This window comes from Callithrix jacchus, chromosome 4 (assembly GCF_049354715.1).
Source record: "Callithrix jacchus isolate 240 chromosome 4, calJac240_pri, whole genome shotgun sequence".
Classification (NCBI taxonomy): Eukaryota; Metazoa; Chordata; class Mammalia; order Primates; family Cebidae; genus Callithrix; species Callithrix jacchus.
Window position 1 is genome coordinate 94,735,559 of NC_133505.1, and position 18,924 is coordinate 94,754,482.

General features: G+C 34.2%; 1 protein-coding gene and 1 pseudogene across 3 annotated transcripts in view; one reads left to right on the forward strand and one right to left on the reverse strand.

Annotated features, from left to right (window-relative positions):
• The window catches only part of RNGTT (RNA guanylyltransferase and 5'-phosphatase), a 343,904-nt gene that overhangs the window by 60,095 nt on the left and 264,885 nt on the right, over nt 1–18,924 (reverse strand). For all 3 annotated transcript variants that reach the window (XR_013534377.1, XM_017971256.3, XM_002746807.4), the window contains one exon: nt 2,727–2,793. Coding sequence is in view for 2 of the 3 variants with exons in the window: in XM_017971256.3 (XP_017826745.1) it covers nt 2,727–2,793 (67 nt within the window). In the remaining variant the exon portion in view is untranslated. The remainder of the gene's footprint in view (nt 1–2,726; nt 2,794–18,924) is intronic.
• LOC118153213 (5S ribosomal RNA) lies at nt 12,375–12,493 on the forward strand (annotated as a pseudogene).

Below are 18,924 nucleotides of genomic sequence, written 5' to 3' on the forward strand. Positions count from 1 at the left end.
AGGAGACAGAGGTTAAAGTGAGTGGAGATTGTGACACTGCACTCCAACCTGGGTGACAGAGGCTCTATCTCAAAAAAAAAAAAAAAATTATAGATTTCTCAGAAAACATTAACAGAAAGTTAGAAAAACAAAACCGAGGATCTCAATTCTTTCCTTTTTATAAATTGCCTTGAATGCTAATGTTCTTTCATTTCTTATAAGAAAGCCTAATTGGAATCAATTAAGCAACTCTCAACTAATATTACTATAAAAACAATTTTTGATAAAGATTAAATAATGGTTTCCCACTAAGATAAGAAACAAGACATATGTCTTTTCTTGCCATTTCTATTCAACTCTGTATTTTATGATTTAGCCAGTGCAATAAAGAAAAAGCAGGCCAGGGGTGGTGGCTCATGCCTGTAATCCTAGTACTTTGGGAGGCCAAGGTGGGAGGACTGCTTGAGGCCAGGGATTCAAGACCAACCTGACCAATATAGCAAGACCCTATCTCTATAAAAAAAAAAATATATATATATATATTTTTAAAGAGAAAACAATAAAAGACATCAAGATCAGAAAGAAGGAGAACTGTCTTTATTAGTAGAGGACAATCATTTATATAGAGAATCCTATGAAATCTACATAAAAGCTACCAGAACTAATAAGTGAGTATAAGATTGCAGAGTTTAAAGAAATTTTAAAGAAAATAATAGCAAATATATGGGAAAAAATCCACTTTTTTTTTTTTTTTTTTGAGTATGTTTGACAGTAACATTCTAGGGGGAAAAAAAGATGAAAAAAAAGAACTTCAATCCATACTTGACTCTTATATAAAAATTAACTCAAGTAGATAATAAACCTAAATGTAAAACCTAAAAGTATAAAACTTCTAGCAGATTATATAGGAGAAAAATCTTTGTGACTTTGGGTTAGGAAAGCATTTCTTAGATACAACAACAAAAGCAAGAGCCATGAAAGAAAAATAAACTGAACATCAATATTAAGAACTTATCTTTGAGGACACTGTTAAGAGAATGAAAAGACAACCTATAGCTGGGAGAAAATAATTGCAAATCACAAATCTGATAATGGACTTATGTCCACAAGATATAAAAAATGTTCAAAACTCAGAAAACAAAAAACCCAATTTAAAAATAAGATTTGAAGAAATACTTCACTAGAGAAAATTTGAACATACATTTCCCTAGATTCAGATGGAAAAATAGTACATGAAAACATGCTCAGTCATTATAGAAATGTAATAGAACTACCACATGACCCAGCAATTCCCCTCCTAGATATTTACCCAGGAGAAAAAAAAGCATATGTCTATGCAAAACTTGTACACAAATGCCCACAGCAGCTTTATTTGTAATAGCCCACCCAAAACTAGAAACAACCCAAATGCCCATCAGCATGTCAAAGGATAAACAAACTGTGCTATAGCTGTAGAATGGAATACTACTGATGGCAAAATACACAATTACTTTTGCACCCACCTGATACTTGGCAATAAAAAATAATAAACTAGTGATAAGTGCAATAATATAGATGAATCTCAAAATAATTATGCTAAGAGAAAGAAGGCAAAAATGAGAGAAAATGAATGTATATAATTTCATTTATACAAAGCCCTAGAAAATGCAAATTAATCTATAATAACAAAAATCAGATTAGTGGTTTCGGGAGACCGGGGGGGAAAAAAAGGAAGGGCAGGAGGGAGAAATTTCAAAGGGGCACAGGGAAACTTTTCTAAGTGATGAATATGTTAATTATTTGTTTGCAGTGATGGTTTCACAATTACAAACATGTCATAATTTATCAAATTGTACAGTTTATTATCTGTCAATTATATCTCAATAAAGCTGTTAAAACCCCCCTTTTTTTTTCAAGGCAGAGTCTCACTCTGTCACTCAGGCTGGACTGCAGTGGTGCCATCATGGCTCACCACAACCTTGACCTCCCACCTTCAAGTGATTCTCTTGCATCAGCCTCCTGAGAACTGGGACCACAGGAACACTCTGCCATGCCCAGCTAGATTTTTTAAAATTATTTTGTAGGCTGAGGTTTCACTATGTTGCCCAGGCTGGTCCCAAACTCCTGGGCTCAAGCAATCTTCCAGCCCTGGCCCTCCCACCTCAGCCTCACAAAGTGCTGGGATTGAAGGCATGAGTCACCATGCCCAACCTGTTAACATTTTTTTAATGGCAAAAGGGATGATCTTAAAGATTAATCTCTAAATGTACTCTTCTAAATTAATCACTGAAATTTTTTGGTCAAAGTCAACTTTAACTATAGCAAGAATATTAAAATAATTCCTTTGAAAAGCTGAATGATTTCTTCAGCAGAAATATGCAAAAGCTAATGAAATTATCACTTCACATTCACTTTTTTTTTTTTTTTTTTTTGACATAGGGTCTCACTCTATCACCCAGGCTGGAGCACAATGGTGTGATCACATCTCACTGGAGCCTCAAACTCCTGGGCTCAAGTGATCTTCCCACCTCAGCCTCCAGAATACTTGGGACTAGGCACATGCCACTGCACTTGGCTAATTAAAAAAAACTTTTTTTGTAGAGACAGGTTCCCAGCATGGTCTCAACTTCCCAGGCTCAGGTAATCCACATGTCTTGGCCTCCGAAAGTGCTGGGATGCAATATTTTATGTGTTGATGATTATTAGCAAGGATGGATTCTGGATAAGGGAATATCCAGAAAAAGTACACTAAAAATGAACAAACGTACCTTGATTTGTGCAAAGGGTCTTTCATAACCTCCAACATAGAGAAGGCCAACATTCTGAGGAAGTAACCTACAAAGAAAAAAAACCATTATTTATAAAATACTCCTTCTTATAAGTAAGGTTGTATAATTATCAAAACTTGGATATAATATAGATATATAATACAGATGGATGCTATGAAAAAAGTACTATCTGTAATTATTCTTGTCTTTCACATTATGGGATAGTAAACAGCAAAGAAATAATGGGAATCGAGTGTGGTTGTGTGTGCCTATAGTCCCAGAGACTGAGGCAGGAGGATTGCTTGACTCCAGAAGTCCAAGGCTGTAGTGTGCTTGCACCTGTGAACAGCGACTCCCATTAGCCTGGGCAATATAACAAGACACCGTCTCTAATAATAACAATAACAATAAAAGTAAAATTTTGAGAATGAAAACTTAAACACAGAACACTCTATTAGTAAATCTAACAAAATTAGAGGGCCCTTGAATAACACAAGTTTGAACAGTATGAGTCCACTTACACATGGATTGTTTTTCAATAAAAGTTACGCTGGGTGTGCCTGCCTCCCCTTCCACTTCTTCCACCTCTTCTGCCTCTGCCACCTCAGACAGCAAGACCTACTCCTCTTCCTCCTCCTCCTCAGCCTACTCAATGTGAAGATGGCAAGGATGAAGACCTTTATGATGAGGAACCTCCACTACACACTACGGGAAATAATACAAACCTAAATATATAAGTACCAAAGTCTAACAGGAAAACCTGACACATACATAATCTTAACAAAAGGTAGCCTCCAATAAGAGGATATAACAAAGAAACTCACCACTGGAAAGTAGTGGAATAAAAGGTATTTGCTATGAAGGGATCTGGAAAAGTCTGAATAGATGGGACTTGGGATTAGCCTCAAAGAGTGGGTTACACAAAGGAAGAAACTTAAACAATGTCCTGCAAAAAGATTTGAGGACAAAAGTATGGCTGAAATAAGGAATAATTTAGTTGGAGATGAGAACTCAAAAGAAGTTTAGAATTAACCATGAAGAATTTCAAATGGCATATACTTTATTTTGTATGCAGTATTTCTTATAAAAATTATAGAGAAACATGAATATAAAAAACCAAAGAGGTCTAATATTAAAAAAAAAAGGTAATGTTATGGTCTCTGCATTATCTCTTCCTTCTTATCCCCACAGTTCTAATACGTCTATCACTCTTAAACGCAATGAAACATTGAGAATGAAGAAACACTGTCATTAGAACTGTGCTTGTGGAGTATGTAGGAAATAGGTAGTATGCGGGATATAATCCAACATTCTAGTGTTTAACCTAAATGTTAATGAACATTGTAAATAAATGGATACAACTTCAGTCTGAACATGATTATACATGAAGAAGAAGGAAAAAATTGCCTATGTTCCTTGCCCAGAGCCACTACGCAACGTCACTTCTAAGAGTCTAGACATTAAAAGTTAATGGCCTTTTAACATAATAGAGTTCTAATGGTCTCTGGGGTGGCCATAAATTCTACTGCAAAAATCTGAGAATGGAACACTGTGTGGTATCTAGAGTAAAAACAAAAAACTAAAAAACAACTGCAAACTCAAAACAATCCAAAATTCTCGGTGTGCCACATGATCTAATCACAGAAAATTAGAACACAAGATTATCATAACCATCTCTTTTAAATTCTGCTAGTGACTTCAAAACCTGCTTCAACAATTCCAGGAGATACATTTATATATAATTTAACTTCTTTGAAATTGAAATGCCTGTGATACCAGGTGGTATCATAATAGTAACCAGGTGACTGTTGTGAGGTAGCTTTGTGATTACCCTTCATTGACATGGTCTACTAAGACCATGAAAGCAGAGTCTCAAAGTGACTTAGATTCTGTGAAATAAGGTAGATATTTAATCTCCTGGGAATATCCCCTGTTCCCTATGTTCCATAAGAGCCTATAAAGTATTAAAGGGTCACTAAGGGAATATTAATAACTGCTCAACACAATTTGTTAAGCCAACTGAGCAAAAAGTTTGTTACATTTAGAATGTAAATGATGACATTGTAATTTGAAACATACTGTTGATGGTTAAAAACATGACGAAAGGCATTTGTTTAGTAGATTCAAATAGGAAACATAGGAAATGTCCCCTAATCTTAACAGTGAGATGGAAAACTTTTTAGCCCATCATTCTACAAATAAGAACTTAATCTAATCAGTAAAACTTGAAATCTCTCCCAAATCACTGATGGTATCATAAATTGAATGTTAGTTATACATAGCACTGGTAATGTATTTCCTATATAACAAATCTTCAAGGAAAGCTTGATAAAACCTCCTTCAGCAGCAGGAATAGTCACGGTTCATACAAACAGATACTAGAAAAGGAAAAGAATAAAAGCTGGCTGACATTTAAAAATCAATATGCCTCTAAATTACTATGCATATGCATTTAGTGTGACCCTACCTCCAACTTGCCTAATAACTACCTTTTCCTAAATAAAAAATTTCTTAAATATATCAGTTAGTGCGTATTTCATACGTATATTTTTCTTTTAAAAAAATACTGTTCTTTCTTATTCACATACTTCTTTCGTATTCATTATTCCCTATCATACATTACCACCTCCGTTTGAGTGGGTTTTAACATGTATCACAATTAAAGGCCTGCTATGCATAAGACAATACTTTGAGAACACAAATTCCCACTTTTAAAATGTATTTCTTTAAACATTTTTACCTTTCAAAAAATCACTTTGCCGAATTGTATATGTAATTACTGTCAAGTAATATGTACCATTTCATCAATTTCATCATGCAGGGTGCTTATATACAATATAGCAATCACACATTTTAAATCTCCAGAGTGAAGCATTAATTCAGCACTAATAAACACATTTATATGTATATTTAAAAATAGACACCCTGACTCACTTGGTACCCAGTAATTGTTTTGCCCTTAGGTTAGGTGAACATTACCATAACCTTTATACAAATGCTAACAACTATAAGATACTTGCTTGCAAATAAATGCTTCTTATTCTGTGGCCACCAAAGAGCATGCTTTTTTGGAAAGTAGCAATAAAGAGTACCAAATTATTGGACAAAAACAATCTATTACAGCTTTAGAAGTTAAGAATAGGCAAGACTAATATCCATTTTGCTTTCAATTTCCCAAACACAAACATTAACCAATATTTTTCCTGAAAAGAAAGCCCCAAAAATGCTTCCAGAAAAGTTTCTCATAAAAGAAAGAAAAACTTGTCAGGTAAGTGAATAAACATTTAAAAGAACTTCAGTCACCCAATACTTACAATACATCAAACACAGAAAAACTGCTTTAAAAGTAAATTGAGTCTGTAAATGTTTCAAATTAAAAGTTTAAAAAAGGCAAGGAATCCCTTCCATAAAATAAGCTAAATAACTCAAAATTACCTGTTCTGTCTACAAGCCATAACTACAGTACCCGTTATCAGATATATTCTTAAATTGCAACGAAATATCATGAAACAACTTATAGTACCTTGAATACTGACTTACATAAATTCCACCATTTAGCAAGTTATCCAAAAACCAGACTACATCTAACGCATCTACTAGTAGAAAACAAACAAATAGCAAATACACTTAATACGGGATCAGTAGTGCCATCCTGAATTTAAGAAAATGCATTTTATTGACAAGGTCTATATTATTCTTTAAAGCTTCTAGTGGAATGTAAATTTAAAAAATGTGTTCCATAAGGCACATTTTGGTTTTTTTTTAATTTCCAATTTTTATGTTCAGTTCAGGGGTGCGTGTGCAGGATGTACAAGTTTGTTACATAGGTAAACGTGTGGCATGGTGGCTTGCTGCAAAGATCATCCCATCACCCAGGTTTTAAGCCAAGCATCCACTAGCTATTCTTTCTGATCCTCTCCCTCCTCCCACATAAAGCAAATTTTGAACAAATAAAATAAGGTAAATCATAGCCTCAGAACATAATTCAGCTAGAAATCAATAACACATAAGTAACAAGAAAATCCCCATGTCTGAAAAGAAAGAAGTATACTTATATATAACACATAGTTCAGAGATAAAATTGTAATTGAAATTATAAAATATCTTCAACTGAATAGCAAAATAACAATGTATCAAAACTTGTAGGCTGCAGTTAAATCCAACTTATAGAGAAATTCATAATCCAGAATATATATATGAAAAAGAAGAAATGTTTTATGGAAATTGATGTGTTAAGTATCCACCTCAAGAAATTAGAAAAATGACAGTACATGAAACCTAACAAAAAGACAAGCAAAGGAATAACAATCAGCAGAAATTCATGAAATGGAAAACACAGTGGAGAGGATCAAAAACACTAAAAACTGTTCCTTCTAAAAGAATAACTGAATTGATTCTAAATGAGGCTGGCAAAGAAAAAAAAATCAGTAGTACAAAGAAAAGAAAAAGCAGTCTAAGTGCAGTAATAAATAAGAGGATATTATAAATACTTTTATCCCAAAAAGTTTCAAAATTCAGAATAAACTCCTAGAAAAATATAATGCACTAAAACTGACACAGAAAAAAATAGAAAATCTTAATTGTCACACTATAAAATTTTTTTAATTACCCCACAATGAAAGCAAAAGGTTTGGCAAATTCACCAGCAAACTCTACCAAAATTAATTCTAATTATATACAATTTTTTTGAGAAAATAGAAGAGTATTTCCCAATTCATTTTATAAAGTTAGCATAGTTTTGACAAGGACATAAAATGCAATGTGGATTAAGAGAGAATAAGAAAACAAGCCACGGCCGGGCGCGGTGGCTCAAGCCTGTAATCCCAGCACTTTGGGAGGCCGAGGCAGGTGGATCACGAGGTCAAGAGATCGAGACCATCCTGGTCAACATCGTGAAACCCCGTCTCTACTAAAAATACAAAAAATTAGCTGGGCGTTGTGGCGCGCGCCTGTAATCCCACCTACTCGGGAGGCTGAGGCCGGAGAATTGCCTGAACCCAGGAGGCAGAGATTGCAGTGAGCCGAGATTGCGCCATTGCACTCCAGCCTGGGTAACGAGAGCAAAACTCCATCTCAAAAAAAAAAAAAAAAAAAAAAAAAAGAAAACAAGCCACATACTGGGAAAAAATATTTTCAAAAGACATATGTGAAAAATAAGTTTCATCCAAAATATATAACAAACTATAAAACTTAACAGTAAGAAAATGAAGAAGCTCGCCTGGCATGGTTGCTCATGCCTGTAATCCCAAAACTTTGGGAGGAAAAGGTGGGAGGATCACTTGAAGCCAGGAGTTTCAGACCAGGCAGGGCAACATAGTGAGATTCCATCTCTACAAAAAGGATAAAAATTAGCTGGGCACAGTGGCATGTGTCTGTAGTCCTAGCTACTCAGGAAGCTCTGGCATGAGGATCTAATGAGTCCAGGAGTTAAAGGTTACAGCAAGCCGTGAATGTACCACTGTACTCCAGCCTGAGTGACAGCAAGACACTGTCTCTAAAAGCAAAAATTTAGAAAAAGAATAAATAAACAGACACATCACAAAAGAAGATATGTAGATAGCAAGTGGTTATATGGAAAGATGCTCAGTCTCATATGTCATTAGGAAAACACAAACTGAAGTAACAGTAAGATACCACAACACACCTATGAGAATAGCCAAAATCCTGAACACTAATACCACTACCACCAGCAAGGATGTGGAGCAACAGGAACTCACAAGAATTGATGGTGGGGATGCAAAATAGTATAGAACCTTTGGAAGACAGTTTAGTGGTTTCTTATAAAATGGAAGAAACTCTTACCACATGACCCAGTAATCACAATCCTTGGTATTTACTCAAAGGAACTGAAAATTTAATGTCTATACAAAAACCTGCACATGGGTGTTTATAGCAGCTTTATTCATTACAGCTAAAACCTGGAAGCAACCAAGATGTCGTTAAGTAGGTGAAAATAAATGATGGTACATCCAGACAATGGAATATTATTCAATGCCAAAAATGAATGAGCTATCAAGCCACAAAAAGACATGAAGAAAAGTTAAAGTACAAGAAGTCAATCTTAAAAGCCTACATAATGTATGATCCAACTATATGATATTTTGAGAAAGGCAAAAGGATTTTTTCTAAGGCAGTGAAACCATTCTGTATGATACTATAATGCTAGATATGTCATTATACATTTGACAAATCACCACCAAGAATAAATCTTAATGCAAATTATAGACTTTAGTGATAATTACATGTCAACATAGGTTCATCAACTCTAATAAATGTAGCACTCTGATGCAGAGTACTTTTCATCAACTCTAATAAATGTAGCACTCTGATGCAGAGTACTGATAGTGGGGTAGGACCATGCATGTGTGGGGCAGGTAGTATATGAGAACTCTCTGTACTTTCTGCTCAATTTTTGCCATGAACCTAAAACTGCTCTAAAAGATAAAGTCTATTTAAAGAAAGAAATGAACTATGAAGCTACAGAAAGACACAGAAGAAATCTAAATGAATATCACTAAGTGAATGAAGCCAATCTAAAAAGGCTACATACTATATGATTCTAGCTACATGACATTTGGAAGAGGCAAAACTACAGCAACAAGATCAGTGATTGCCAGAAGTTCAGGGGGAGGAAAAAAGGAATAAATAGGTGTTGCACAGGATATTTTCAGAGCAGAAAACTAGTCTGTATGATACTGTAATGGCTGATATCATCTGTATATTTTGAATTTGTCCAAATCTACAGAACTATAAAACACAGCTAACCCCAATGTAAACTATGGACTTTAGTTAATAATAACGTACCAACCAACTTCTTCAATTGTAACAAATGTACCACGTGATTTATGGTACATGATAATAAGGAAAATTGTATGCTGAAAGAGAAATGGTATCTAGGAAATCTCTACAATTTCTGTTTAATTCTTCATAAGTATGTGAAAAAACCTATAAAAATAAGTCATTAATTTTTTTAAATGCAATGTTGACAGTATAAGAAAGGAAACATATAATACAGAGAGGAGGGGGAGAAGAGGGGAGGAAGAGGAGAGAAAAGAAGGAAAGGGAGAAGAAAAAGGAAGAAGGAAAGGGAGAAAAAAGAAGCAAAGTAATGGGAAAAAAAATTTTTACAACTAGTAAACAAATCTAATTAAAAAATTTTTGAAAGACAATACATCACCATCAAATTGGGTTTATCCTAAAACTCATTCAATATTAAATAACTCACCATTGTAATTACCTGAGTAACAGGATGAGGGGAAAGACCATGTTGTTATAATGGCAGAAAAGGTATTTGAAAAAAATTAAACACCCTTATGTAAGTACTCTTAGCAAACAAGGAAGAGAAGCTGTTTCATTTTTATATAAATGATCTAAGTAAGTAAATAAATAAATAAACTCTATAGAAAACATTTAATGAGGAAACTGTAAAATTTTAGATGGAGAAGAATGCAAAAACACCTTCTATCTCCATTTTTCTTTAACAGTGTACTAGAGGTCCTAGCCAGTGTAATAAAGTCAAGAAAAAACATAATCTAAAGATTAGCAGGAAAAAAGTTCACATTATTCATAAACATTCTCTCTCTCTATATATATGTATGTATTATATATGTATATGTTAATCTTAATATTTTTCTGCATATATATATATATGTATTCCCCCCAAAAAATGCAGAAGAAATATTAAGATTAATCAGTGAGTTCATAATAAGATTCCTGGATACCAGATCAATTAGAGAAAAATAGCAATTGTATTACCAGCAACATGCAGTTAAAAAATGAAACTATGGATGATCCAATTCAAAACCAAATGATAAAAAAGTTTTTAATCTAGGAATAAAAGAAGTGAAAAACCTTAATTCATAAAAGTATCAAATATTACTGTAAGAAATTTAAGAAACCTAAGTAAATGAAAGAATACAACATGACCATAGATAGGAAAACACAACATTGTTACCACATAAAATATTTAAACCTGATCTAAATATTAAATGCAATCTAAAACCTTCAGACAGAATTTGTATGAGAAACGTCATAAGCTCATTCAAAAATATATGAGGAAAAGCAAAAGAATAAAAATATAAAAAATTATCCTAAAGAACGACAAAGTAGGAGGACTTGCTTAACAGATATCAAGACTTCTTCTCATAAAGTTTTAGCAATAATGAAAATGTGATTGACATTAGAACAAACAAGTAGGTCAGTAGAACAGAGAACCTAGAAACAGACCTACACCTAGGCAGTGGATTTGTAACAAAGGTGGCACTGCAGAGCATCAGTGAAAGGATGATCTTTCTCATAAATAATACAGGGTAACTGGCTATCCACACAGATAAAAATATGCCATATAGGAAAATACTGGTATATCTGACTACATTAAAATTGATAATTTGGCGGTGCGCAGTGGCTCACGCCTGTAATCCCAGCACTTTGGGAGGCTGAGGTGGGCGGATCAGGAGGTCAAGAGATCGAGACCATCCTGGCCAACATGGTGAAACCCAGTCTCTATTAAAATATACTAAAATTAGCCGGGCATGATGGCACGCGCCTGTGGTCCCAGCTACTTGGGAGGCTGAGGCAGAAGAATCGCTTGAACCCAGGAGGCAGAGGTTGTAGTGAGCCGAGATTGCGCCACTGCACTCCAGCCCAGCAACAGAGTAAGACTCCATCTCAAAAAAAAAATTAATAATTTATGTTTATCAAGAGATAGACTAAGATCCAAACTTCACGCAAGTCACGAGAATAAACTCTAAATGGATTGAGAATCTAAGTACAAAAAAGGAGAAACCTTACAAGTATTAAAAGAAAACCTGAGTGAATTCCTCTTCAATCTTGACATAATAAGGAAATGAGAGAAAATGTTGGTAAATCATACTATGTAAATTTTTTTAAATGGCATGGCAAAAAAAACCCACCATAAACAAAGTCAAAAGATAACTGACAAACTGGGAGAAAATATCTGTTAACATATATCACAGAAAAGGGGCTGCTAACTTTAATACATAACGAACTCTTAAACATTGAGAAGAGATAGGAAAAACACTTTTAAAAGATGTTTTAAAAAATATAAAACACGAAAAATAAGCACATGTAAAAATATTCAAACTCACTCCTAACTAGAAAAATGCAAATTAAAACTGCGCTGAGATACCATTCTCACTTATCAGATTGGCAAAATTAAAATGTATGGACAACACATTCTGCTTGCCAGGCTGTGGAAAACACACACTCTCATACACTACTGCTGGAAATGCAAACTAGATACAACCCCTCTGGAGGGAAATTTGGCAACATCTCGCAAAACTACACATGCACTTAGCTTTTGACCCAGTAATTTTCCTCTGACAGTGTCCTTGAAGATGTACCTCCAAAAACTAAAAAATACATGTGCACAAGGCTATTTACTGCAGCACTGCTCGCAGTTGCAAAATGTTGTGAACAACCTAAATGCTCAGACATAGCAGAGTGGTTAAGTAAGTCACGGTTAAATCCACACAATGGAATAATATGCAGCTGTAAAAAATGAGAACGATCTCTACTTACCAACAGGAAATGATTTCCGGGACATAGTTACTGCGTTAAGTGAAAAAAAGAAGGTACAAGAGAGGATATGTAGTATGCTATCCTTTGGATAAAGAAAAAGTATAAACAGTCTGTGGCCATATCACCCTGAACGCACCCAGTCTTGTCTGATCTCGGAATCTAAGCAGGGTCAGGCCTGGTTAGTACTTGGATAGGAGACCATCTGGAATTACCAGGTGCTGCAGGCTTGGGGAAAAAAAAAAGAAAAAGTATAAAACATTCATGTATCAGTTCCATTGTACAAAGGAATTACATGGGAAGGCTAAAACAAAGTAAAAACACTGGTTTCCCAGAAGGGATAGATGCAAACAGGTAGAAATCATGGGGGAATAAAATTAGGGTAGCAGGATGAGTGAAGAGTGACATATTTATGAGAATATCTTTTATATAGTTAGGACTTAGAACCATTACAATGTCTCAAACACCAAACAATCAGTTAAAATTAATCAGTATGCTCAGAGAGCCCAAAATGGAATGAAAATAATTATATTGCAAATAAATAATACACATTAAGGGGGATGGGGATGAAAAGGAACTAATTTAAGTAACTTCAGAAAACAGTATTTTGACTATATTCTGTAAGGCTATAGACAGAACTGTAGACAAACACTGTACTTGAGTTAGTAAACTTGTTTCTCATATGGGTACTGGTCAGTAATTATGAAAATACTTTATATACTAGGATTTAACAAACAAACATGGATAATGAGATGCAGGTTTCTCACTATACAAAGAGTTACAAATAAAAAAAGGGGAAAGGACAGAATTAATATTTTGATGTTGAATTAGGATTATCAGTAGGGCCTCATGCCTTTTAATATACTGACAGATGGAAGAAAAAATAATTATAAATATACATGTAGGAGTTTGTTAGTATATGCTAGTATTCCTAGCTCTGACAGCAGAGAGGGCCTGGAATGACACCCAGAAGCAATGACCACACATAGGATTAGATTTTTATTTCTAACTATCATTCACCAATAAAGGAAACCAGGGCTCCTTAGAGAAACAACTAATTCCTGGGCTGAGAAAAGAAAACAGAAGATTCTGGAACATCCGGAGGTACTAGAAAGTAAGGAAGTACTGAAAAATGATGGAAGCATATTGAAAAGACACAGAAGCCAACCTGAAAGAGTTCCCAATGGTCAAAGTCAAAACACTAAAATAAAATTATAGTATTATAATCCATAAAATAAAATAAAGCTCTGACCCTTGAATAACATGGGTTTGAACCATGTAGAACTGCTTATACGCAGATTTCTTCACTGAGACAGCAAGAACCCCTCCTCATCCTCAGCCTTCACAATGTGAAGATAACAAGGATGAAGACCTTCATGATGATCTACTTTTATCTAAAAATTAGCATATTTATTTTGTCTTATTATTTTCATAATATTTTCTTTTCTCTGGCTTACTTTAAGACTATAGTATGTAACACATATAACTATAAAATATGTTAATTGTCTATGTTAATGGTAAGGATTCCAGTCAACAGTAAGGTATTAGTAGTTAAGTTTTGGGGAAGTTGAAATTTATATGCAGATTTTCTACTGCGAGGGGTTCAGGGCTCTTGCACTGTGTCAAGGTTCAACTCTATTCTTAAGTCTATACCAATTAGCCAGGTGTGGTGGCTCACATCTATAATCCCAGCACTTTGGGAGGCCAAGGCAGGAGGATTGCTTGAGGCCAGGAGTTCAAGACCAACCTGGTGAACAAAGTAAGAATTTGTCTCTATAAAAAATAAATGAATATTTTTAAAAAGTCTATACCAATATAAATACATGAAAAGAGACAGTTCTTGTTTACAGTATAATTCCTCTTAATACATGAAAAAAGAATGAGAAAAATTTAAATTCACCAATATTTAAAATATTTACCAAACAGAAATTTAAAACACCACAGTAGTAATTGTTGTAGGCTAAAAACATCAAAAGGTAGTAAAATTAGAAGATGAAAGTTTAATGATATGATAATTGCATGGTCTCAAAGTTTCTCCCCAGAAAAACATGTAACAATTAAAAAAAAATAGCAATTTTAGAATAGAGAAACCATGCTAATAACTTTAACCAAGAAATTATGGTTAACTATCACCAGTATTAAGGTTTATCAACACACCCCCTTCACTATCAACATATAATGCACTGAGAAAGGCATCATTTTCATAGGTTCTTGCCAAAAAATGCAAAAGGAAGACCAAACTAAGTGACAGTCTACAAAATAACCAGCCTCGATTCTTTTAAAAGTATCGAGGTCATGAAAAAAAGAAGAAAGTACTATCACCGACTGGATTAAAGAGCCATGACAACTAAATGTAATATGGGATCTTGTAGTGGATCTTAGATGAGAAAAAGCATATTATTGGGGAAACTGGCAAAATTAGAACAATAAATGTACATAAGTTGATAGTATTGTATCAAGGTTTATTTTCAGGTTTTAACAAATGTCCTGTAGTTAGGTAAGATATTAAAAATGGGAGAAGCAATGTGAAAGATATACAGGAGTACTCTGAAATATTTTTGCCACTTTTCTGTAAGTCTAAAATTATTTTTAAATAAAAAAAAATTGGTTGAGTGTAGTGGCTCACACCTATAATCCCAGCAACTAGGGGAGACCAAGGTGGGAGGATCACTTGAGGTCAGGAGTTCAAGACTGGCCTGGGCAATGTAGCAAGACCTTATGTCTACAATATATGTAGTTTTAAGTCAGTCAGGTATGGTGGCACACACCTGTAGTCCCAGCTACTTGGGAGGGTGAGGCGAGAGGATTGGTTGATCCCAGGAATTTGAGACTGCAATAAGCTATGATTACACCACTGCAGTCCAACCTGGGTGACAAAGTGAGATACCTCATCTCAAAAACAAATAAATAACATTTTTAAAAGTTAAAATGAGATCATTTAGAGGCTGAAAGAAGCCAATGAGTAGATGAAATTTATAACACACATTATCTCCTAGGTTGAACATGTGCCTACCCTAAGATCTGGCAATTCCAATTTTGTGCGAATATATGTGTCCCAAAGCACATGTGCGGTATGTTTGGCTATTATTGGTAAGCACCTTAAACTGGTATCCATCAAATGCCTATATATAATATTATAAACCAGTGAAAAGGAATGAATTCCACACAACATCATGAATGAATTTCAAAATCATAATACTGAACAAAAGCTAGACATGAAAGAACAAAGGTTGTTGATACGGTTTGGATTTGTGTTCCCATCCAAATCTCATGTCAAACTATAATCCCCAGTGTTGAAGGAGGGACCTGGTGGGAGGTGAGCAGCTCATGGGAGTGGAATTCCCCCTTGCTGTTCTCATGATAGCGAGTGAGTTCTCACAAGACATGGTTGTTTAAAACTGTGTAGCACCTCCCCCTTTGCTCTCTCTTCCTCCTGCTCCAGCCACAGAAGGCCTGCCTCCTTCTTCTTTGCCTTCTGAGGCCTCCCTGGCGTGCTTCCTGTGCATCTGCTAACTGTGAGTCAATTAAACCTCTTTTATTTATAAATAACCCAGTCTCGGGTAGTTCTTCATAGCAATGAGAGAACAAACTAATACAGTTATATTTATGTAAGGATCAAAACCAGGCAAAACCAAACACTAATTTTACAGATGACTACGTAAGTAGTAAAAGTATAAAGAAGAGCAATGAAGTAAAAACCACAGAGGTTGGGATATCTTTGGGTGGGAGAAAACTGTGATTGGAAAAAGGCATGATGGGCCTCTAGGATGCCGGCAATATTATTTTTCTTACCCTAAGTAGTGATTAAATGGGTATTAGTTACATAAAATTTCAATAAGCTGTATATTTATGTTTTATGAACTTCCTATGTAGGTATTATATTTCATAATATAAAAGGTTGTAATAACTAATACAAAAAGCACAAAGAAAAAACCAACATAAGCAATCAGTAAGAGGGACAGATTGACTCCTAAACAAGGGATATAATATTAATTGATAGATTAACATATTTAAATAGTGATAGATATTTTAAGAGATGAGCTTCCAGGTAATCTTAAAGTCATTCATCCCCTTCTTAGTATAGAGCTGCATAAATATAAAAACAAAAACTCACATAATCTGGGCATAATAATTTTAAATACAAATGCATTATACTTTTAAAAAAGAAACATAACTACATTAAAATGTATAGACTCAACCAAGATAGAATCACAAGACCACAAACACAACAAACAGAAACAATGGTTTTCAGAAACTAAATAACAGGCAGAGCAAGTCATTGGTACCTGAAAGAGAGAAGGCAAATGAAGTGCATTCCATGACTATCCTGGCTTATCACCTGGAGCTCTCAGGCCACAGTGCAAGAAGGAACAATGCTCGTCTATACGGCCTAAAATATTTCCTATCTGGTTCTGCGCCAGCCCTGCCCTAAATAAATAAAAGTATGTCCACAAAAAGACTTGTACCCAAGTTTGAAAGCAATTTATTCATAATAACCAAAAATCAGAAATATCTCAAATGTCCTTCAACTAGTAAATTATAAGTAAATGGTGATATAGTCATGCAACAAAATAATACCCAGCAAAAAAAAAAAGGACTATTGATAAATGTGACAACATGGATGAATCTAATGTTGAAAGAAGCCAGACACATTCCCTGAATAAATTACATATTGTATGTTTCCACTGATATAAATTTATAGAAAATGAATATAAACAGCAGATGATTGCCAGAGAAGGGAGGGAGGATATGGAAAAAAGGAAGGAGGAAAATAGAGCAAGATTAGAAACAGCTGCAAGAACAGTTTTGGGGGTGATGGACATGTTTATCGTCTTATCTTGTGAACAGTGAGTTCAAATGTAAAAACTGATTAACTTGCACACTTTAAAAATGTGCAGTTTATTATAAATCAATTATTCCTCAATAAAGCTGTAAACAATACAGACTTCATCTCCTCAATTTTGTTTTAAAATATATATAAATTAAAAAAAAAACCCCTACAACGGTTCACAGACTACACAGCGAAATGAGCCTGCAAATAATTCTAAATAAAAAGGGCAATCAAATAAGTATCTTGAGACAAACAAAAAGCAACATACCAAAACTGATGAGATGCAGCAAATGCAGTTCTAAGAGGGAAATTTATACCAAAAACATCTATATATATAAAAAAAGAAAGATCTCAAACAACCTAATATTATATCTTAAGGAAACAAAAAAAGAAAAATTAAGCCCAAAGTTAGCAGAAAGAAGGAAACAAAGATCAGAGCAGAAATTTTAAAATTAGTGACTAGAAAACAGGAAAAGCAAAATCAGTGAAACTAAGAATAGATTTTTTAAAAAGATAAACAAAATTTGTAAACCCTTTCCTAGACTGAGAAAGAAAAATATTCAAATAAATGAAATCAGAAATGAAAGAAGAGGTATTACAACTGATACCTTAGAAATACAAAGGATCATAAGAGATTATTATGAACTATATGCCAATAAATTAGATAACCTAGAAGAAATGGATAAATTCCTAGACACATATAATCTATCAGAACTGAATCATAAAGAAACAGAAAATTAGAACAAACCAGTTATAAGTAAGGAGACTGAATCTGTAATAAAAAGTCTCCCATCAAAGAAAACCCCTGAACCTGATGGCTTCGAGGTGATCTTTACCAAACATTTAAAGAACTAATAATACTACCAAACTCTTCCCAAAAATCCAAGAGGGGAAAATACTTCCAAACTCTTTTAACAAAGCCAGCATTACCCTGATACCAATGCCAGACAGGGCATTACAAGACAACTATAGACCAATATCCTTGAGGAACATGAATGCAAAAATCTTCAACTAACTACTAGCAAACCAAATTCGATAGCACATTAAAAGGATCATACACCACAATCAGTGGGATTTATCCCAGGACTGAAAGGACAGTTAAACATACACAAGTCTATAAATATGATAAACCACATAAACAAAATGAGGAAAACTCATATGATCATCTCATTCGCTATGGCAAAAGAATTTGACAAAATTCAACATCCTCTCATGATAAAAAAAAATTCTGAAAATAAATTGGTATGAAAGAAATGTACCTCAACATACTAAGGGCCACATCTGACAAGCCAACAGATAACACTATATACAATAATAAAAAGTTGAAAGTTTCTCTTCAAAGATCAGGAACAAGGCAAAGATGACTACTCTCACCACTTCTCTTCAACAAAGTACTGAAGTCCTTGCTGGAGCAATTAGGCAAGAGAAAGAAAGAAAAGGCAACCATCCAAATGGGAAAGGAAGTAGTAAAACTGTCGATATTTGTTGATCTTATATACAGAGTGCTATAAAGATTCCACCAAAAAAAAAAAACCCTGTTAGAACTAATAAACAAATACAGTCAAGTTACAGAATATAATATCAACACACAAAAATCAGTAGCATTTCTATATCCTAACAACACACGACCCAAAACTGAAATCAACAATCCCATTTATAATAGTTACAAAAAATGAATAAAATGCTTAGAAATAAATTTAGAAGGTGAAAGACCTACATATTAAAAATTATAAAACAGTGATGAAAGAAACTGAAGACACAAATAAATGGAAAGATACTCCTTGTTCATGGATTAGAAGAATTAATATTGTTAAAATGTCCATACTACAC